The sequence below is a fragment of the Marmota monax genome, unplaced genomic scaffold, assembly GCF_021218885.2.
Source record: "Marmota monax isolate L192 unplaced genomic scaffold, Marmota_monax_Labrador192_F-V1.1 WCK01_AAM20220418_F8-fsc00062, whole genome shotgun sequence".
Lineage (NCBI taxonomy): Eukaryota > Metazoa > Chordata > Mammalia > Rodentia > Sciuridae > Marmota > Marmota monax.
In genome coordinates, this window is record NW_026695221.1 from 6,669,365 (window position 1) to 6,692,586 (window position 23,222).

At 34.5% G+C, this 23,222-nt stretch overlaps 1 protein-coding gene across 11 annotated transcripts in view; it reads left to right on the forward strand.

Moving 5' to 3' along the window:
• The window catches only part of Arhgap32 (Rho GTPase activating protein 32), a 307,145-nt gene that overhangs the window by 272,036 nt on the left and 11,887 nt on the right, over positions 1-23,222 (forward strand). For all 11 annotated transcript variants that reach the window (XM_058575244.1, XM_046432648.2, XM_046432646.2 and 8 more), the window contains 9 exons: positions 9,082-9,184; positions 11,190-11,334; positions 11,794-11,876; positions 15,244-15,351; positions 15,632-15,777; positions 16,322-16,517; positions 18,151-18,296; positions 19,970-20,041; positions 21,968-22,846. In XM_058575244.1, the coding sequence (XP_058431227.1) occupies positions 9,082-9,184; positions 11,190-11,334; positions 11,794-11,876; positions 15,244-15,351; positions 15,632-15,777; positions 16,322-16,517; positions 18,151-18,296; positions 19,970-20,041; positions 21,968-22,846 (1,878 nt within the window). The remainder of the gene's footprint in view (positions 1-9,081; positions 9,185-11,189; positions 11,335-11,793; positions 11,877-15,243; positions 15,352-15,631; positions 15,778-16,321; positions 16,518-18,150; positions 18,297-19,969; positions 20,042-21,967; positions 22,847-23,222) is intronic.

Here is a 23,222-nt window from a genome sequence, read left to right on the forward strand (position 1 = left end):
TACTTTAAATGTATGGAATTGCCAATGTGAATTGATTTTGTTTTGAGGTTAAAAAAGGAAAAAAAAATTTCTCAGATTTAAACAAAAAAATAAGGGAAGAAGGGGCTTCAAACATATGTATATGTTTTTCAAGTAATGAAAAAACACAAATGTAGAAGGAAGGCACCATGAATTAGGAAAAATAACTGTTTTATGGATATGATGAAATGTGTTATCATAATGTGTGAAAATATCATTAGACTTTTAATTTTATTTATTTATTTATTTATTTATTTATTTTTTAAATTTGTTTTACTTAGTTACACATGACAGTACAGTGATCTTGACATATCATATATTTGAATCAAATGGGATATAATATCTCATTTTTCTGAATATACAGGTTCCAGAATCGTATTGGTCATCCCTGAGTAAAAGAAAAACAGCATATGGCTATCATAGGGTGACAGAAAGTAAACAAAAGACAGAAGCATGTCTACTCTCATTTGTAATCACAGAAATGTTCTTAAGCAATTTTGAAACACCATTTTACATTGATAAACATTTTTAAAATAGCAGAGCTGTTTTTTTCTTAATTGTGATATTTAGGGCCATTAAAGATAGCAATGACTTTTATCAATGCATAAAAATTATTGGTTTCAAGTAGCTCTAAATTAATACAACTTTTTTTGGTGGCATTTCATAGCAAGAAACATAATGGATTTTACAATTTTCCTTTCATATAGCAATTCTACTCCTTAGGAATTTATCCTAGTGTAATAATTAAACAGAAAAAAAGTGTTCATTATATAATATTATAAATGAAAGCAAAAAATGTTGAATACCCAATCTTGGAGGAAATTTTTCTACAAATTGTGAAGTCATTAAAAATTATAAGAGTCAGAGAATATCTTTGTGATTTTTTTCCCTAATTCTCCTTTTCAGTTAAAAAGGGGAAAAAAAGCTAGAATAAATTAGAAATGAATTAAATAGTCTTGGAAGATAAAATTTTCTGCTCATGGCCTGTCCAATAGAGAAAGTCTATTATTAGAAAAGAAAAAAATTTTACACTAGTATATAATTGAACTTTGTTAAATGTGAAGAGGCAGGAACTATGAAGACTGAAGTAAGATATATTCTAGTTGGCATATTAAAATAATTTCCTATTTCACCAGGGGTGATGAAAAATAAAGAATAAATATTCATATGAAATATTCATATAATATTCAAATGAGGTCTAAATTAGCAGGAAAAGAGAAACCTTTGAAGTGTATTAAGTAAAATTTTAATTAGGAATGAAATTGGTTTTTCATATCAGAATTATTTAACTTTGATTTAATAAGTATGTGAGGAATTATCTTAACATTTTGAGATTTCACATATATTGTATATAATCTGTACCTATAGTCACATTGTGTGTATACTTGCGCGTGCGCGCGCGCGCACACACACACACACACACACACAGACTTTTATGGGGGTGGGTGGGTACCAGGGATTGAACTCAGGGACACTCAACCACTGAGCCACATCCCTAGCCTATTTTGTATTTTATTTAGAGATAGGGTCTTACTGAGTTGTTTAGCACCTCACTTTTGCTGAGTCTGGCTTTGAACTTATGATCCTACTTCCTCAGACTTCTGAGCTGCTGGGATTATAGGCATGCGATACTATGCCTGGCACATAGAAACTATTTTAACATTTAAAAATAACTGAAATTGAATATGTATTATGTATAGTATTTTAAACTCCGGGAATAATATATATTACATACATTTTATTTATATAAATGTATAATCATATAATGTATATAATCATTCTCAAAATTGTTGTTTTAATTTAGACTTTAAAATATAGTCAAGTGCTGCATACTGGCATTTTGACCAGTGATGGACCACATACATAACAGTGGTTTCATAAGATTATAATGCAGCTAAAAAATTCCTATCACCTAGTAGTGATGTGTAGACTTCCAAAAGTTTAACTAAGGGCTGGGAAGGTAACTCAGTAGTAAAGTACTTCCTTAACATGCACAAAGCCTAGGTTCAATCCCCAGCACCACCAAAACAAAACTTCTTGTGCAACATGTTACTCATGTGGTTTTGGTGATGCTGATATAAACAAACCTACTGTGCTGACAATTGTATAAAAATATAGTACATACAGTTATAATTATATGTACATAATAATAATGATAATAAATGACTGTTACTGGTTTATGTATTTATTATACTATACTTTTATTATCACTTTAAAGTGTGCTCCTTCTATTTATTAAAAAAAAAAAATGTTTACTGTAAAACAGTGTGCCTTGTTGTGTGTTATGCCAGCATATGCATCTCACATTGACTTTGTCTTTTGATTGTATCATTTTCTCTTGTGCTTGATATAATCTCATGTTGTTTTGTTTATCATGTTTCCTAAGTATACAGTAGCTACTGCTAATGACAGTAAGAGGCTACATTGATTCATCTGGAAAAAGATTGAGTGATTAAGGACTATGAAGTTGATAACATCGGTGATACATTGCTTACCAGTTAGGTATATCCCATCCTACCATAGCTGCCATCTTGAAGAACAAGAACAAATTGATGGAATCTGCTTCAGTGATGGGAAAGGGACTAAGAAAAATTCAAGAATGGCCTGGATCAAATATGAAGAAACTTCTAGTGCCCTAGATTGAAGACCAGGCACACAGAAGTATATCCTTTTTAGCACCATGACAGTCATGGCCCAAGCAGTTTGTTTGCAATGTTGAAGGAAAAGGTTGGACCCCACTACGATGTTGAACTAACTGGTACCTCTGGGTAGTTTGAATAAATCATGTCTTACATAATATGAAAGTGGCACATCTGTGAATGCTGATGTTAAAGCAGCTGAAGAATTTTTGGAGATCCTAGATAAGCTGATTATAGAGGAAAACTACTTGCCAGAGCAAGTCTTCAATATAGAAGAAACTTCAATATTCTGGAAACCATGCCTGAAGGACTTTCATCCATGAGAAGGCCAAGTCAGTGCCAGGTTTCAAGGCTTGTTAAGAATGGGACAACAGTTGTATTTAGGAGTGGTGTTGCAGGCTATGAATTGGAAGCCTTTCTGATCTGTCACAGCAGTATGCCCAGGGCTTTCAAGCATATCAACAAGCACACACTCCAGCATGCTTCAGGAGCAAAAAGATGTCATGCATAGTCCAGATGGCCTCGGGAAGTGCTATGTCAGGAAAGTACAGAAGCACTGTATGGATAATCACATACCTTTCAAAATGTTACTTATTGTTGGTAGTGCTCCAGCGATTCTCTTTTATTGCTGACCTTCATCCTAATATCAAAGTGATGATTTTTGCTCTGAATGCCACCTCTTTGATCCAACCAGTGGATCAAGGAGTTATAGCAGCTTTCAAGGTCTACTACCTGAGGAAGACCTTGGGCCAGGTTATTGCTGCAACTGAGGAAGACACTGATGCTGTTCTGGAAAGATTATAGCTTCTATGACTGTATCAAGACCTTATTTGGGGTTGAGGTGACGTCAGTAAGGAGTGTAAAAATGGCACCTGGAAGACACTCAAAAAGTTAATTCTGACTTCCAAGAATTTGACAAGGATGAGGAGTAACAAAAATCAACAAGGCTGTGGTTGAGATAGGAAACACCTTTCTTTAGGTATGAATGAGGATGATGTTGAGGAGCTCCTAGAGGTGATTCCTGAGGAATTGACAATCAATGAGGAGTTGTTGGAACTGGATCAGGTATGCACAGCTGTAGAAGAGGCAAGAGAGAAGGAAATTGCAGAGCGCCCAAGAAAATTCACAATGAAGGATTTAGAAGAAGTGTTTGCCGACTCCTTATAAAGATTGAATCCATGGACCCCAATAAAAGTTTTTTATTAACAAAGAGGAGTGTCACATGCATTATCTACTTATGAGCAAAACTATGATGGGGGAAAAATCCAAGGAAATAACATGAACATATTTCTGAAAAAAGGATGCCTGCTCAAGAAGAGCTCCAAGGAGGTCCTTCCAGAGGGATTCCAGAAGGCCTCAATATCATAGGAGATGATGACTCCATGAGTGATGTTGTTCTAGAACACCTTCTAGTGGGACACGATGGGGAAGTGGAGGATAGTTATGTTGATAATCCTGACCCTTTGGAGGCCTAGCCTAGGCTACTGTATATGTTTATGTCTTTATTTTTAACAAGAAAGTTTAAAAACTGAAAAATATGTGAAAGTAAAAAATTTTAGATAGAAAAAACTTTAAGGATATAAAGAGAAATATTTTATACAGTTGCGCAATGTGTTGTGTTTTTAGCTAAGTGTTACTGTACAATTGAGAAAGTTAAAAAAATTTAAGGTTTATAGAGTAAAAAGTTACTTTAATCTAAGGTTAATTTATTAGTAAAGAAAGAAAATTTATTTTTATAAATCTCAGGTACAGTATATATAGTCTTCAGTAGTGTACTCTAGTGCTTGTAGCCTTCACATTCACCCCACTCACTCACTGACTCACCCAGAGCAATTTCTAGTATTGTAAGCTCCGTGCATGTAAGTATCCTCTAATAGGTGCACACTTTATACCATATTTTAACCTTTTTTTTGTATAGACACATAAGTATTCACCCTTGTGCTACAATTGCCTATGGTATTCAGTGTGGTAATATGCTGGACAGCTTTATAGCCAAGGAGTGCTAGGCTATATTATATAGCCAAGGTGTGTAGTAAGCTGTCCCATCTAGATCTGTATATTAGGTATACTCTATTGTTGGCAAAAAAAAAAAAGGAAATCACCTAACTTTGCATTTCTCAAAATGTGTCCTTATTGTTAAGCTGCAAATGACTTGTGATGTCTTTACCCTAAACAAGATAGACTTTTCATCAGATTTTTCTGAAAAGGAAGCACATTCAGAATAATGATTTTTCTAAAGTGACTCATTCTCTGAATTGTGTTCCTAGTGAATGATTATAGTGAGATTACCTTGTTACACTTTCTAAAGTTTTGAGCACCTCCCAGTTTGAGCAAGAGACAAACCTGACCTGTTTCTTCTACATAAGATGTTTTAAGAAGCTGAGTGTGGTGGCACATGCCTGTAATCCCAGCAGTTCAGGAGGCTGAGACAGGAGAATAGAGAGTTCAAAGCCATCCTCAACAAGGGTGAGACACTAAGCAATTCAGTGAGACCCTGTCTCTAACTAAAATAGGCTGGGGATGTGGCTCAGTGGTTGAGTGTTCCTGAGTTCAATCCCCAGTACCAAAAAAATAAATAAAATAAAATAAAATGAAAGATGTTTTAAGAAATCACCTACAAGCCTGACAAGGCAGTTTTCTTTTTATTCTTTAATTTGTGGTACCTGGTGCCAGTGTTCACTCAGAATGATCTCACAGAGTTTCACCTGTCACAATGTTTATAATCGAACTGATTAAAGATTTTGTATCACAGTTACCTATAGAACCAATTTTCTAAAAAAATTTTGCCCACAGAGTATTTTTAAGTGTAGATTAGATTAATTTGCCTTCTGCATGGGGCATTCTTAATTATAGGATCAAAATGGTTTTTTGTTACATTGATTTTTTTGGTATCTTTTGCTGTTATGCAACCTTGCGTAGGTGAGATCATTAATATGAGCCCATATTTTCCAAGTTATTCTGCCATGCTCACTAACTTTCAGAGATTAATTCAGCAAATTTGAGTTGGACCATAGAAATTTTATGTATGTTTCCACTCTTAATAAGAATGATAAATGAGGACAGATGCTAATATCTCATTTCTTCTCAACAAATGAAAGACTTAACTACAGTGTTTGCATATTCCCTAATTACGACAGAATCCATTCCAGTGGAACAAAGTTTTAAGTATTATTGACTTTTATTCATAGGACTTGTTTTATTTGCTGCACATATTTAAAACAGGATTTCCTTAAAAGTTTGAAATTAGATTGCTAATAAAAAAATAGAACTTTGGAGAAAATAGGTAAAGTTAGGTTTGGTAAAAAAGATATTTTAAAACCAAAGAAGAGGAAACTCTGTTTGCCTGCACGTATGTATATGTCTGTTTCGGTTTGAAGTTATTCATTCCTTTCAGCAAGAGACCTTTTTAAACTATTGTATATATGCGAGAATATTATAGTCAGAGCACAGTAGAAAGAAACAAGCCCCAAATCACCCCAAAGTTAATCCTCTAGGTAGTCATAATTTGTTAACCAAGAATCATGATGCTTATTCTGTGTTATACTATCTTTTATGCTCTTAACCTGGAAGCCACTCCATTATAAAAAAAAACAGTTCTTTTTCATCTGTTCTGACAAAACCTACTTGATGCCTAACAGACAGAAGTGACTTAGTAAGAAGATAGTTGGTAAGTAAGCTAGTGAATGAATGAATGAATGAATGAAGAGAAAAGAACAACAAAACCATGACTGTCAAAAAAAATTAGAGGCCAATTTTTGTTATACTTATTCCTACTTCTGTAAGCCACAATTCTACTTAAAAGGATTACTAGTTTTTATTTAAACATTTCCTCTTATTCGGTTGTCATGTGGTCGTATAAAAAATCAAAACTGTATTATTTGGTATGCATGGAAATAATTTTTAGTCAAATTATCTCTTGGAGGTTTCTGATGTTCTATTTTGACTGGGTCATTTTTTTCATGTTCATTTGGCTCATTTGTTAAATGGTTGTGGGTGGGAATGGCTATTAAATCATTTATCTTGCTTAAAATTTTAAGTAGTTATCATGCAATTTTATTTATTAAGTTTGATGTGATTATTTTGTAGACGTTGAGTTCTTTTAGTTAAGGAATGAAATGTAAAGAAGCAAAGCAGAGAGTGGGGTGCACCCGTGCATGCCTGTAATCCCAGTAGTGCGGGAAGCCAAAACAGGAGAATCTTGAGTTCAAAGCCAGCCTCAGCAATTTAGTGAAGTGCTAAGCAACTCAATAAGCCCCCGTCTCTAAATAAAATACAAAATAGGGCTGGTGATATGGCTCAGTGGTTGATCGCCCCTGAGTTCAATCCCTGGTACACCCCTCCCCAATAAAAAGAAGCAATGCAGACATTTCCCATGAAGTATTATGTCCGTAGGGGTTTTCACATTATCCAGGGAAAAATCTTTTATTCTGTATGTTTTCAAAGTTTTCCTACTTATTTGGGAGAATTTAAGCAGGTATGAATCTACTATCAAGTGGATGTACACATCCAGTGAATGTGATCCTTTTTTGTAAATGGCAGCTTATTTTGAAAAAAAATTTTAATGTATGCTAGGAGAGCCTAATAATATGGAAATAAAATCCTGTGCTTGTAGAATTTTCTCCCAAGGCCAATATTTTGGGTACCTGGGTAAATTAGCATGCTAATTTGGAGCATACCTAAGAGAAGCGTTTTTAAAGAAAAAAATTAAAGCTCTGTTTTTTGTCTTTCTTTAAGTAATTATGTTAATTATCCCAGTAATCTCTAACTATATTTCATTTAAAGTAGGTGATAGGAAATATTTAATCCCTAATTTTATTATTCTACTGCTAGTTTATAGAGTAGAAACCTAAGGCAGAAACCTAAGGTTATCATTCATAGAACAATATCTGAAATAAAACTTAAGCTCTTATAAAGATACTTATATTTAACATTTCATTTACACACAGATTGTTTACATCAAAGTCTGTCCACAAAAAAATGCCCAGCAATTCTGCTGCTCTTCATTGCCAGTGCATAAGCCGGCCAAGCACTACATTGCCCTAAGTTTAAAGCATTGACTCTGTGCTTGGATTGCTTGAGTCAGGATCTTAATTCATCACCATTTCCTGTTTGCCCTTGGGTAAAAATGTTATCACAGAGGCAGTTTCTTTTCTGTAAAATGGGAATTAGGATAGGACTTTGCCATAGGATGTTGGTGAGAATTAGAACATGTACATTGTAAAGGCACTCCACCTGACAGTATGAAGTGGTCTGCACTATGAACTGCTGTTTAGTTTTTTAATCAAAGAGAAGAAGCTCAAGTTTTAACACAATTTATAGGATTTGACAGGATTTAAAAGATAGACTATAAGAAAGACCAGCAAAAAAAAAAAAAAGGAAAATCTAAGAAAAATGTGATGTAATAATAAAGGAATGACTTATTTATGTACTGTGAATGAAATACATTAGCTAAAATTATCTTATTAATTTTATTATGTTAATTATCTCATTTGTTTTATTTGCCACTCTGAATGTTTCATCTTTAGTATGCTTTTTGCAGACCATATAATATCTTCGAAGTGTTTCTTCTCAGGAATTTTAACTAACATTATCAAATGATCATAGTCACTAAAGCCTATAAATTGACTAGTCTGCATTAGAAAATGAAGAGTTTTCACATCTCAGCTATTATAAAATTGTGAATGGTTATTAAAATTTTTATTATATATTTTAAAAGTTCTATTCCTGACCAGAGACCCCCAAAATAATCATTCAGATATGTATATTCACTAAGCTAACCAGAAAGTACTCTTCTTTCTATTTACCCTTAAAGTTCTCTTTATGAAAACTGGATAATGTCAAGTAAAAAATAAGTAAATTTAGTGTAAAGATAAGCATGGAGTGAAAAGATTACATCTATTTGAAATTGCTTTGACCTTTGCATTATGTTGATATTTTGCTTATTTAATAAAATTAGAATTAACATTAACTATGAGAAATAAATCTTTTTAAGAGGTGAAATATTGTAGCACTTAAAAGTGACTTGTTGGAATAAGCATTTGACTTTGTATATCCATTTGCTGTGTATGAAATTCAGCCAAACAGCTGTATTTTTATTTTAACCAGTTATGGTGTTAGGGCTTAATAGTTCACCTTTCTGTTGTAACATGAGTCAATAAGTTTACTGCAGAAAGCTCTGGAGACTTTCCTGTGGAGCTATGAACCAAGCCAGTCTTGATTATTTAGGAACTACTAATGTACTTTATGTGTGAAGTTAAGTACACATGCCCTCATCATTTTTGTAGTGAATTAATCCTCCCTTCCCTTTTATTATTAATTTACAAATTTTATTCTTCTTATGAAAAATAAGACATTCTTAATTTTGGTAATTTGCATTCCATGGAATACTACCAGTTTTATCTGTGTATATGAAATTTTTCTTTAGTTCCCCAGGTTCTCCAAAGCTGCACAGCATTCATTGAGAGATATGGCATTGTGGATGGAATATATCGTCTTTCTGGAGTTGCCTCCAATATCCAGAGACTACGGTAATAACTGTCCATGGCATTTTCATTTTTATTCCTGATTAGCTCATTAAAATGCAATTATTTTAAAACTGAGTAACTTACATTGATAATCATAATTTTGGTAAGATAGTTGAGATAAAATAGGATATAATACCCATATTGTTCTCTCTGTATAATTTTTATCCATATTGTTCTCTCTTTTTTAAAAAGTTTTTTAATCTAATTTGTTACATATGATAGCAGAATGCCTTACAGATCATATTACACATAGAGCACAATTTTTCATATCTCTGATTATATACAAAGTATATTCACACCATTTGTGTCTTCATACATGTACTTAGGGTAATCATGTCCGTTTCATTCCACTGTCTCTCATACCCCCATTCCCTCTCCCTTGACCTCCCATTCCTTTGCCCTGTCTAGAGTTCGTCTATTCCTCCCAGGCTTCCCCTCCCAACCCCACTATGAATCAGCCTCCTTATATCAGAAAAAACATTTGGCATTTGGTTTTGGGATTGGCTAACTTCACTTAGCATCATATTCTGCTAAATGGCATTTCTTTATCTGTAGTGTCAGAGAACCATGCACCTTAACCTCTTCAGTACTGTATTGTGTATTTCTTTTCCTCTTTGTGATGTTTGAAGTTATTAACAAATGAGTTTGAACTTATAACAACAGTGGGGGGTGAAATTTACATTATAATAAATTATTCTTTGGTTCTTAATTAAAATTGATGTGAGTGAAACCTTTTCTAATCTCCTTTGACCCTAATTCAGTAGTGTATGTTTATGTATGAGATAAAAGTAGTGGTATCCTCTATAAATAAAATACAAATTTTATTTTTGCTTACCTCTTGGATTCTGGGCTATTCTTGATATACTGTTATTTCTTTTTCACTGTGATGCATGGTAACTGCCACTACTCTGTAGGAATTTTACTACTTTAATTAACCACAGAGCTCATCTTTGTTTTTAGGAATACATGTTAGAAAGCACTTAAATCAGTTTTTGTACTGAAGACTGTTTACTCTTTAGTTTCAGACACAGTAAATTTCATATTTATATTGTCCACACACATTAATTCTTCAGATGATAGTTAGCTTCATGCCTATGAATTAATATTAATTAACCTCCTGGAGATTAAATTTAATTTGCCTTAGAATTTAGAGCACAACTTTTTTTAAAATATTTTGTTTTTAGTTGTAGTTGGACACAATACATTTACTTTATTTATTTATTTTTATGTGGTGCTGAGGATCGAACCCAGCACCTCAAACATGCTAGGCGAGCGCTCTACCACTGAGCCACAACCCCATCCCCTAGAGCACAGCTTTTATTTCACTCACTCTAATATTATAGATTTTACTGTCTATTAAAATTTGTTATTTGCTAGGAATTACTTTATATTGTTTCTGGCTTTCTTATCCTGCTTGGGCTGTATACTACTTGTAGCTGAGAAGTTTCTGTATCTAGTTGTTTGTAGACGAGTTGCTACTCAACCCTGGATTTCGGAGTTGCCAAAGTATTAGTTATTCAAACCATCAGAAATTTGGAATCCTGTTTTCAAATTGATGTGCTGTAAGAGCTAGTCTTTTGAATGCATTTCAGAGGTCATTGCCCATTTTAATATTAAAGCTATGCCATTAATTTCTATGTAGAAAGATGCTTATCTTGTGGTAATACATCCACTTACTGCTGAAGTCCAGATATAACTTATATAAATTTTAATAATTTGAAGAAAATAGCAATTCACTGAGGTAAAGTTGAGCGTTTTGGGCCAGAGATTATTTCCATTTTAATATTAAAGCTATGCCCTTAATTTCCACATAGATATCTCTCTAATAATAATATATCTGGTTACTGCTGAAGTCCAGATATAACTTAACATGAATTTTAATTTGAAGAAAACAGTAACTCACTGAGATTAGAGGTGAACATTTTGTATTGTTGCTTTCAGGATTTAAGTCATGTATTTGCTTTTCTCAGTCACATAATTTTGTTTTGTCCTCATCCATCTGAGTCAGCCATGAATTTGACTCCGAACATGTCCCCGACCTGACGAAGGAACCTTATGTTCAAGACATCCATTCGGTGGGCTCCCTCTGTAAGCTGTACTTCCGAGAGCTCCCAAACCCTCTGCTCACCTACCAGCTGTATGAGAAATTTTCTGTAAGTATCAGTCATACTTGACTCAAAGTCTTGGTGTAGAGCTCTGCTATTTTTTTGTTTAATTTATATGACGTTTGGTGTGGTCCCATGTGGATATGTGGGACCAAAATAGCCCCTTAAAACATAACAAAACAAAACAAAAAACCCACCAATTATTGCCAGCTAGTCTGTGGTGATGATTGCTGTTTTCACATTATCATTCTTTTAGTTCTGATTTTGAGCCACTGACCTTACCACCTGTGTTTTTAAGCATTATGATTTAGTAGATTCCAGTGTTGACATTGTGTGAAAACCAAGTTTGCATCCTTCAGGCTCTATTGTGTTTCCTTGTCATTTAGCATCAAAGAATACAGTGAGTTAATCTTATAATCTCAGAGGAAAAACAGAATGATAAATGAAGAACTGTCATTTTTACCAGCAAAACCTACTGGTTTATTCTGTTATGAACTGTTGTTACAGGATGCCGTTTCAGCAGCAACAGATGAAGAAAGGCTGATAAAAATTCATGATGTCATTCAGCAGCTCCCCCCGCCACACTACAGGTGAATCACATTGGTGAATATCCACCAGAGGCATGTCAGTTGATTTGTAAAAATGTTGATTTTTCCCTTCCTTTGGGTTTCTAATTACTTAAATTTCCTTGAAGTTCCACTTCTCTGGAATGGATTTTATTCATATATGTTTTGACTAAACCTGAGGTTTTGTCTGTTTGTTTTTTCTGTTAGGTTTTATTGTATTCTAATTTTGTCTTGCTACTTTTTTTTTTTTTTTTTTTTTTGGTAGTGGTGCTAGAGTTGAACCTTGAACCTTGCACATGCTAGTAAGATGCCCTCTGCCACTCAACTAGACTCTCTTGTTGCTACCTTTTAAACCCCAGTTTGATTTATATGTTAGTTTGAATTTTCAGATATATTTTTGTTTATGTCTGAGAAGACCAGAATAAAATTAAGGATTGCTTTGCCATTTAGTGAAAGAAAGAAAACAGTTGAAACTGTATATTATAGTATGCAAAAAGAATTAAGACATTTTTAAAATTCAGTTGTTAAAAAGAAATTAGATTTAGCACAAATTCTAGTACAAATAATAGTTTAATGCTGATTTATTTTCAAAATGACATTGCTTATATATCATTTTTTAAATCAGTACTCTACTCAGCATTAAACCAACCTAACATTTTTTTAATCTGTACTAAAATCAGACCATATTTTAAAATCAGCACTCTACATGCAAATGCATAATGGGCATGAGTGAGAAGGTAATATAGCATTGACTTACTGTTCTGTTAATGTCTTAGGAGAAATTTGATAAAATTAAAGGGATCTAAGAATCCATTGAATAGTGAAAAAGGAAAATTAAGGAGCATTTATGACATAAGCCAAAGAAAATTGATGTATTTATACTGTAAAGGAAAGCCAAGGAGATAAGTCTGATTAATACAGAGTTATTTAAAGAATATTATTGAGGGAGAAGACATTCTTTATTAACTCGTCAGTGAAAGGAACCTGGTACAAGGTAATATTGGCTTTGATAGGTTGGCTTGAGTTTGGAATTTCCAAATCTATCCCTTACTACCTGTGTGATATCTCTAAACATCAGTCTTCATGTTCATGAACAGAATACTGATAATTTCTTTTCCCCCTCCTCCCACTTCTCCTCTTTCTTCTTTTTGTTTTTCTTCAGTACAGGGGTTTGAATCCAGGAACACTCTACCTCTGAACTACATCCTCAGTCTTTTTTATTTTTTATTTTTTCACTTTGTTTTAATTAGTTATATATGACAATGGAATGCATTTATGCACTTTGATATATCATACATAGATGGGGTATAATTTCTCATTTTTCTGATTGTATATATTATAAAGTCACATCAGTCATGCAGTCATATATGTACATAAGGTAATAATGTCTGTTTTATTCTACTATCTTTCTTATCCCCATATTTCCTCCCCTCCCTTCACTCCCCTCTACCTAGAAGAACTCTGTTCTTCCCTAGCACCCCCGCCCCCCTTATTGTGAATTAGCATCCACATATCAGAGAAAAACATTCGACCTTTGTTTTGGGGGATTGGCTTATTTCTTTTAGCCTGACATTCTTTAACTTCATCCATTTACCAGCAAATGCCATAATTTCATTCTTATTTCATATTGCTCCCCTACTATCTATGTAGTCTTTTCTATTAAACATTAGGTATCTTTCCTTCAACATATTATATATTGAATACCTATCTGACTATATGTTTTTTTAAAATATTTTTTAGTTGTCAGTGGATCTTTATTTATTTATATGTGGTGCTGAGAATCAAACCCAGTACCTCACACATGCTAGGAAAGTGCTCTACCACTAAGCCACAACCCCAGCCCCGTCTATATGTTTTTTATATATAATTTATTACCTATTCAGTATGTAACCTCTCTAAAACATGAACTTCTTAAGGTCATGAATTCTGTCTTGTTTATCATTATATTTTCAGAATAAAGCCTTGAACATAATAAGTGTTTAATAATATACATTGCATGTGTATTTTATATGTTTTGTACACTATATATTCAGTTGCTTGATACTATATATGTGTGTATATTGTAGATCCTAATATTAAAACAGTCCCCAGTTGTATTCCAGGAAGGTTTATGCAGTTTCCACTCTCATCTGCTGAATATGAAAGTGCTCACTTCATGGGGTCCTGACTGAAATTCTCCATTAACTTTTAAAAACATCTTTATAATCAGATGAACTAAATAGGTATCTTTGGTTATTTTAATTTTTTATTTCTTACATTGTCTTTTAGACACATTTCTTAAAGCTTCCCACCTCTACATAATCTCCAGGCCAGGTCACTTTTCTTTTCTCTTTTTGTGTTTTTTTAATTTTTATTTATTTATTTTTGGTGTGTGTGTGTGTGTGTGTGTGTACATAAACTTGCCAGGGATTAAATCCAGGGGTGCTTTACTGTATCACCAGTCTATTATTATTATTAATTTTTTGTTTTAAGACAGGGTCTCACAAAATTGCTGAGGGTCTTGCAAAGTTGCTGAGGCTGTCCTTGAACTGGCGATCCTCCTACCTCAGCCTCATGAGTTGCTGGGATTTCAAGTGTACACTACTGTGCCCAGCTAGGCCAGCTGTCTGTGTTTTTTATCTGATTATATACAGGAGGGACAAAAACTACCATAGATGCTGTTGAAGGAGCAGGCAGTTTCAATCCATGCTGACCTTGATTTGAATCCTGTCATTGCCACTGCTTGTCTGTATAATTTCAGGTTAGCCTTGACTTCTCCCTCCCTACAAAGGAGCTGGGAATACTGTATGTGATTAGACTATGAGAATTAAATGAGATTCCCCCTGACAAAACAGGGTTCCTAGTCCCAAAGCTATCTTCCTGCTCCTCCCAAGTCCTTGTTAGGCCCTCCAGAATCTTTGTGGCTTATATGTAGACCAAAATTTTACTTTCATTGCTGTTTCTAATAATAAAATCTTATATTTCTGACTTTCATTTGTTTGTTTTTAATAGTTTTAATCCCTATCCATTTAGATATAGGGACACTGAGATGTGATAACTGATAGATAATATTTGTGTGTGGTTGCTCAAAAATTCTCCTCTTGATGTCTGTTGGAATTTTTATTTTCGGCCTTTGAAACATTTTTTTTCTTTCATGGAAGTATTTAAATCCTTTCTTATTAGTTGTCTATTGCAAGTAAATATTATATCTTCAAAATGTCCTTTGTTCCAGAAAATAGCTTTTGTGGAGAATTCAATTCTAATAATATTTGAACTTAGTAGGCAGCAAAAAATGTGCTTGGGTTTGTATGGTCTCTTTCTATTGAAAATTTACAAATCAATTAGTGGCTTTTATGCTATATACTGCTCCATAAAGTCTTTGTCTGTTAATATGTTGTATTTCATTTTTTAGAACACTGGAGTTCCTGATGAGGCACTTGTCTCTTCTTGCGGACTACTGTTCCATCACAAATATGCATGCAAAAAATCTAGCAATTGTCTGGGCTCCAAACCTGCTTCGGTAATTTGCATTGACTTATGACCTTTAATAGAACTGATTGTTTTAGTTCTATTACTAGAACCAAAAGTGTAATTCATCAGTGTTTGTTAAGGAAAAATTTAAAGAGGAAGGCAAATTATTTCTTTTATTAGCATCTCCCCAAAATAGGCATATGGGGCTTAGCTAAGTTACTATAAAAGTATGATTTCTTTCTCTGATTTGCCTGTGATTTACACATTTTTAAAAGATGTTCTTTATGACTGTCTCTTTGTAATTGATGGCAATGTTGTTTACCTCACAGATCAAAACAGATAGAGTCTGCCTGTTTCAGTGGAACAGCTGCTTTCATGGAAGTAAGGATTCAGTCTGTGGTTGTTGAGTTCATCCTCAATCATGTAGACGTGCTCTTCAGTGGCAAAATCAGTGCAGTCATGCAGGAAGGGGCAGGTATGACACAGATTTTATTTGCTCCTGGAAACATGTATCTAAACTTCTAAAAGATGGAAAACTTTGTATTGCTTGTCTCAATTAAAATATGGCATTAGAAGACAGCGAATTTATGTCCATTTTTCATAATGCACAAATTGAGTTATTTTGTGTGAATACAATGAACACTATATATCAGACCTATTGTGATCTAAGTTCATGACGTATAAAACAAGTCTTGGCACCTTTTATTGATGTATATTAAGGTACTTTGTGGAACAGAGAAGAAAAATTTCTTCCAAAACTAAAAATGCCTTTTGGTTATCTTTTAAGAAGGGAAAATAAATTATTAAAGAAGGTGTGTGTGTGTGTGTGTGTGTGTGTGTGTGGCTCTGGTCTGGTTATGTCATTTTGTGTTTCTCTCTGGATATAAAGTGCTTTGATTATTGCCATTTAAAAGACCTGAAGGAAATATGATACAACACTGATTGGCAGATAGAGGATAAACAGGTTGATACATGCTAAAATTGTTGACTACGTCATTTCTTTCTTTTTCTTTTTGAAGCTTCTCTGTCAAGGCCCAAATCTCTGTTGGTATCCTCTCCATCCACCAAGCTGCTGACATTGGAGGAAGCCCAGGCAAGAACACAGGCTCAGGTCAATTCTCCAATTGTAACTGAAAATAAATATATTGAAGTAGGAGAAGGACCTGCTGCACTTCAGGGGAAATTTCATACCATAATTGAATTCCCACTTGAAAGGTAAAATTTATTAATTCCTGTTTAAGAATGTGATTTTCATAGCCATGTGCTATTACTTCCTTTTAGTTTTTTCTTTCTGAACTTTTTGGAGGTGCTAGGGATCAAACCCAGGGCTTTGCACATGCCAGGCAAGCACTCTACCACTAAGCCACATTCCAGGTCTGCTTCACATTTAATTTTGTACTATAGTATTCACATATTAAATTATGGGCCAGTCCCACAAACCCTGTTTATCTGAATGTGAATGATGCTTAACACCTCAAAGGGAATGATAAGAATTAGTTTTGCAAAAGCATCACAGAATAATGTCATAAAAAAAAGTCATTTGGGCAAAAATGGTGCACTATTTATGTGGTGTGGATTTTTCTCTCCAAGATACGTTTTTTAGAAATTTGTTTAGAAGTAAGCTGTTTTGGAACAGTTTATTCAGAAAGTAAGTGGATAATGACTTGCTTGAAATTGGTTCCATGTTAAGGTTCAGATAGGTCAGTGGTTCTTAAAGTGTATTCTCTTGACCAACAACACCAATGTCACCTAATAGCTGTAGTAATCCTCCAGCCCCATTCCAAGCCCACTGTACCAGGAGCTCTAGGATAAGTCCTTTGTCAAGCTTCCCAAGCAGTTGTGATGTTTTCAAAAATTAGAGAACCACTGTAGTGTGCCCTGTCAGTGTCCTTTCCAGCTCTGAAATTCTCTGTACCTCTAAAGAAATGATAATAACATGATTTCTGTATCTTCTTTACTAGGTTATAGTAGGAAGATTAATGTATGTAAAAGTTATTTTTGATGTCTCTGCTACTCCTTTGGCTATTGCACATGAATGTAAGGATCTCACTTCTCTGGATGGGATTGTACTAATAATAATGCATTAGAATGTCTTTTTCCCATATTTTATTATACTCCTCTAACTTCCTTTTGCTTCCCATGACTAAAAGAGCAAAAAGTTGAGACATACTCTTAGCATCTTGGTTTTATACTTTAGCTCCATAATTTACTCAAGATCTTCCTTATAGACTTGCATTTAAAAGAGTAGATACTGGGGTGTAGATAGACTTGGGTTTCAAACCTGACTCCATCACTTACTACTTTTATAACTTTAAGGAAGTTACTTGAATGACTAATTTCTTCAGCTGTACAATGAAAATATGATTATATCTTAATATAATTATATCTGATTTAAAGGAAATACTATGTATAAGGTGTTAATGCAGTGTTTGGCATTAAATGTATACTAGTTTTTTCTTTTTTTGTTCTTATTCTCTCTACTCATACCTAAAATCATTTTATTCAACTGTGTTTTATTTTTGGAGGTCCGAACAGTTCTATTTGCATTTGTGTCTTATTCTCACTTCGTTGCAGCTTGTGATGTTGGCTGTAAATATGAAGATATGCATAAAAACGATCTTTGTGAAACTGGTTACTAATAAGAAATCTGCTCCTTTAAGTTCCATTTCATGCTTTAGCTGCACTGTGTTGCGTGTACCCTGTAGAAGGAGGGGGCTTGTTTATTCTTTCAGCTATGCCTCTCCAGGTTGTTTGGTTTGTTTTGTTCTTTCTACTATTTGTTCATTTTTTTTCTATAAGACAGACTCTTGGCTGTCTTAACATTGATTAATTATTTTCTGTCTCATAGAAAGAGGCCTCAAAATAAGATGAAGAAATCTCCTGTGGGCAGCTGGCGTTCATTTTTCAACTTGGGGAAATCATCATCAGTCTCTAAGCGGAAGTTGCAGCGTAATGAGAGTGAGCCTTCAGAAATGAAAGCTATGGCTCTCAAAGGTAAGTGCCTTCCCACAACACTGTTCTGTGGCTGGCAAGCATTTTGTCTACTAAGTCCCCTCTACTGCCTAGTGATAACCTTTTGTTTCTCTGGGCACGTTCTGCATGTGTTATTATGATAGGCTATCCTTTAATATGTGCACAGTTGTGTGGTCCAGGTGGATTGTCTTCGTGACCAATTCTTTATCACCAACTTGAAATCATATGAATACAAAGAGGGACCCAATTTCTTAAGGACACTATGTAGATTATATGTAGGATGAAGTGATTAAAAATTCAAGCATATTGTAACATAGCTTATATATTATTAGTAATAAACAAATACTGCTGTACTAGTTTTTTAATTGATATTTTTGTAACTTTAAAAAATGACAAAACTATGTTTCAATATGTCTTTGAGGTTTATATATCTTATAATCAAAGAAATATAGTTTAAAATTCATGTTCTGATAATAGCTTCTGAATCTAGAAGGGATTTTTTTCTTAAGTAATGTTGGCAGTGTAATGTTCAGTTCATTTAATTCATCATTCATTCAGTTTGTAGTCATGTACCAAGCGTGTCTTAGGTATTTTGATAGCAGGCCCTACAGATAGAAAGAAAATTAAGGTAGCATACTGCCTATAGCATCTTAATTGGAAAGTCCCATGTATAAGGAAATAAATTTCAGTGCATAATCATAACTATTGAAACAGTTTTGTATAAGATATCTGTGATAGGCATTGTCTGATCTTTTGGGGCAGGGCTGGTAGTAAGAAAGATAACCGTAGATTTGAATATTGAAGAATAAGTAGGGATTTCACCTAATCAACAAGGGTCTAAGAATTGGGTTTCAAGACATAGGTGCAGGGTGAGAAGAGAAGCAGATTACAGACACAATTCTGAAGAAAAGCAATCATTAAAGGACTATAAAAGGAAGAGTTGTCATGAGAATAGAGTGAGAAGTGGTCAGGAAAGTAGGCAAAGAACAGGAGGATTGGGTGATATCTCCATTAGGGAGAAGGGGCTGAAAATGGAAGTGCCCTCAATGCTACCAATGGATGAGAGAGGATGGAGGTGTCTAGCAAATAAGATTCACCATATGTAATTGAAATTACTATAAGTATTTCCTAGGCCAATTGTAAAAGACTAGTACAAATCAAGTGACTTAAAACAATAGAAATACATTCTTTTACTGCTGTCAGCAGGGCTGTGCTCCAGGGAAGAATCCTCCTTTGCCTTCCTTGCATCTTCCTGCTCCTGATGGCTCCTGGCATTTCTTGGCTTGAGGCAGCATCACTCTGTCTCTGCATCCATCTTCACAGGGCTTTCCCTGTGTTTCTCTGTCTTCTCTTCTTGTAAGGACTTCAGTCACTAAGGGTGGGGCCACTGTAAGTCTAATGTGATATCATCTCTGGGTATCATGTTGGTCTTTAGGAAATACACAAGAAAAGTCTTTTAGTTAATCTCTATGCTCAAGTTCATAATCCTTTAGAAAAGAGAGTTGAACATGGGACACCATTTGAGAATAGTACAACACTTTATATAAGAAGGTGGTAAATTGAATGTGACTCTCAATCTGTACAGCCAACCACTCTGGGAAATTTAAGCATGTGTTAGGAAAAACACTGATCCCTTTAACTGTATAATATGCGGCAAAATTAAAATTAAACACTTTTTGGTTTTGATTCTTCAGGTGGCAGAGCAGAAGGAACCCTTCGCTCAGCAAAAAGTGAGGAGTCTCTTACTTCTCTTCATGCAGTTGATGGTAAGACTGAAAGAATCAATTGTTTTATTCCATGATAGCTTGCATAAGAGAACATGAACATAGCACTTGGGTGTACTTTATAAATATATACTTAATAAATAGACTATTGATTATCATTTCCAAGAATTCTAGTATTTAGTATTGTTCAGATTACAGTTCTTTGCTGTTCTAATATGGCAGCAGTATTTTGGCAGGATTACTATTTAAATGGCTAAAATGTTTTAAATTAACCATTTATATTGATTAATGCCTGTAAAAACTGGGATTTCAACTGTCTCCTTCTTTAACTTTCACAAGTGGGAACAAAATGTTTGCTACAAAATATAAAGTGAAGCATTTTGATGTTTAGACCAGTTGTCTTCCAAATTGCTTAACCTGACCTTAAATTTCATAAAGCAGATTGATTATAGCTGGTCTCATTGTCCCAGGATAATTAGCACTTGGAGAAGCAATGTAAAATGGATCTGTTTAAAATCGGGACCAAGATTTCATGGTAACCATGAAAAAGGTTTTGTTGCAATGTAACTTGACAAACAAAACTAAAATATTAAAATAAATGTGTATTATATTGTTTAGTGAAGTTAAATTATAGTTGCAACTATTTACTAAACCAGGAATTATTCCAACATTGACTTGGAAGAAGGTACAATATTTTTTGACAAATGTAAGAACTTTATTTGATCTTTGATTTGTGCCACAGATTATAAAGAAGGCCCTTTCTACAAAAGTAATCAAAAACTATATCAATTTTCCAAGGGCTTTTCTTAATCTGTTGATATTCAGATCATGTGCTTTTCAAGTATCCCTGTATCATCATCTTGATCAATTTTCTCATCTTCATTTATTAACCTTTCTAACTGCCAGATCTTCATTGACCAGTGATTTTTCTTGTGATTCATAGTGCTCCCACATCACACTATCTGAGTGGCTGACAATCTTAGAAAAGTTCTCCAAGATTTTTAATTAAACTATAGTCAGCATAATCTATGAAAACAATGCAATGGACTAAGTTCATGTCAAGTGGAAAATAATATTTGGGTCAAGATTATGTTTTTAAGTGGTAGATATATCAGTATATATATTTATGTTAAGATAGCTTCTCACTTCTTTTTTTTTTTTTAATTTTTTATTGTTGGTTGTTCAAAACATTACAAATTTCTTGACATATCATATTCCACACTTTGATTCAAGTGGGTTATGAACTCCCACCTTCACCCCATACACAGATTGCTCACTTCTTATATTACATTTTCACTATGGCAATTAAAAGTCTCATAGAATAAGTGGTTTCATTTTTACCAGTTGGACTTTTAGCAACATCATAAAATTGCATAATACTACCACTCCCCAGGACTCTGCTTGAGAAACTGAAGGCCTAGTCTTATAAATAAAAAAAAATGAAATTAAGTGTTCGAAAGGAATAATTTAAGTATATGTTAATGCTATTTAATCAAGATTTTTTTTTTTGAAATTTGGGTAGCATAGGATATTTCCTCCAAAGAAACAACCTTTTTTGCTATTTTATGTCCAAAATGCTATCTAAAGTGATTTATTTTACCTCACAAGTCATGTGTGAGGCTAGTGATACAATAAGACACAAAGAAATGAAAAACTTGCCCAGAGTCACACAAAGAGTCAGTGTTGGACCAATAACAATTCAAGAGTCCTGGTCCTTTTTCTTATCAAAACCATGAAGCACTGCATTCTCCCTCTGATTATATGAAATGTGCTTGCTATTTAGCATTTGGTTGGGGAGTTTTGTTATTGCAATGATCTGTGTGTCTCGAGACAGTTTACAAAAAGAAAATGAAAAGTTGCATTTTCTTACCTAAATGGTGAGTTACTGCTATACCAAGTAGGTGGCTTCTCATGGCATTATATATCCTGTGACATTCATACTTTGACATTGTTGTCCATTTTTACTAGGTGATTCCAAGCTCTTCCGACCCAGAAGACCCCGATCTAGCAGTGATGCCCTGTCTGCCTCTTTTAACGGAGAAATGCTGGGGAACCGCTGTAATTCCTATGATAATCTGCCCCATGACAATGAGAGTGAGGAGGAGGTAGGGTTGCTGCATATCCCAGCTCTCCTGTCTCCTCATTCAGCTGAGGATGTTGACTTGAGCCCTCCAGATATTGGAGTAGCCAGCCTGGATTTTGATCCAATGTCATTTCAGTGTAGTCCCCCTAAGGCCGAATCAGAATGCCTGGAGAGTGGTGCTTCCTTTTTAGATTCATTAGGATACTCCAAGGATAAACCATGTACCAGTAAAAAGGATGTAGAACCAAGTGGTAGCCAGTCTCAGACTCCAGGAAGCACAGCAAGTTCTGAACCTGTCTCTCCAGTTCAGGAGAAAATGAGTCCATTCTTTACCCTGGACCTGAGCCCAACTGAAGAGAAGTCATCCAAATCATCCTCATTTACTGAAAAGGTCGTCTATGCTTTCTCTCCGAAGATTGGACGAAAATTAAGCAAATCGCCTTCCATGAACATATCTGAGCCGATTTCAGTGACCCTTCCACCTCGGGTCTCAGAAGTCATCAGTACTGGCTCAAATACTGCAGCTCAGAATGCATCATCTCCAACCTGGGACAAAAGCACAGAAGAAAGTGATATCACAAATAGATCCCCCACCCAAATAGTAAAGATGAAAACAAATGAGAGAGAGGCCCAAGAAGGATGCGAACCTGAAATCCAGCCCCTGGACCAGGTAGCTGCTGAAGAAATAGAGTTGCCAGGGAAAGAGGAGCGGTCTGTCTCAAGCAGTCAGAGTAAGGCTGTAGCTTCTGGACAGACTCAGACAGGTACCGTTTGTTTTCCTCCATTCTTTCTTTAAATTAAGAGGGATCTTCAATCTTGTAAATCCATCTGTGCCTTTTAAGAGAGAATTTGCTCCACAGGTAGCCTTTAATCCAGGAGAATGCTTCTCTGAGCATTGGCAGATGGCTCAAGCCCCACATTAAAGTCAGTCAAACAAAACTCCCCAAAGAGCTTGTGGTCCTGCTTCAGACCATCACAAAAGTCCCTTACCTGTATGGACAGTGAGAATTCCTTGATAATTTTTTGTACAACTTCATAGCTCTTGAATCAATTTTCTCTTCTAATGAATATCATTATTGTAGCCTTACAAGTTAACAGCCTATACCATCCAGTGTGAAAACTAGCCTTAGTAACAATCCA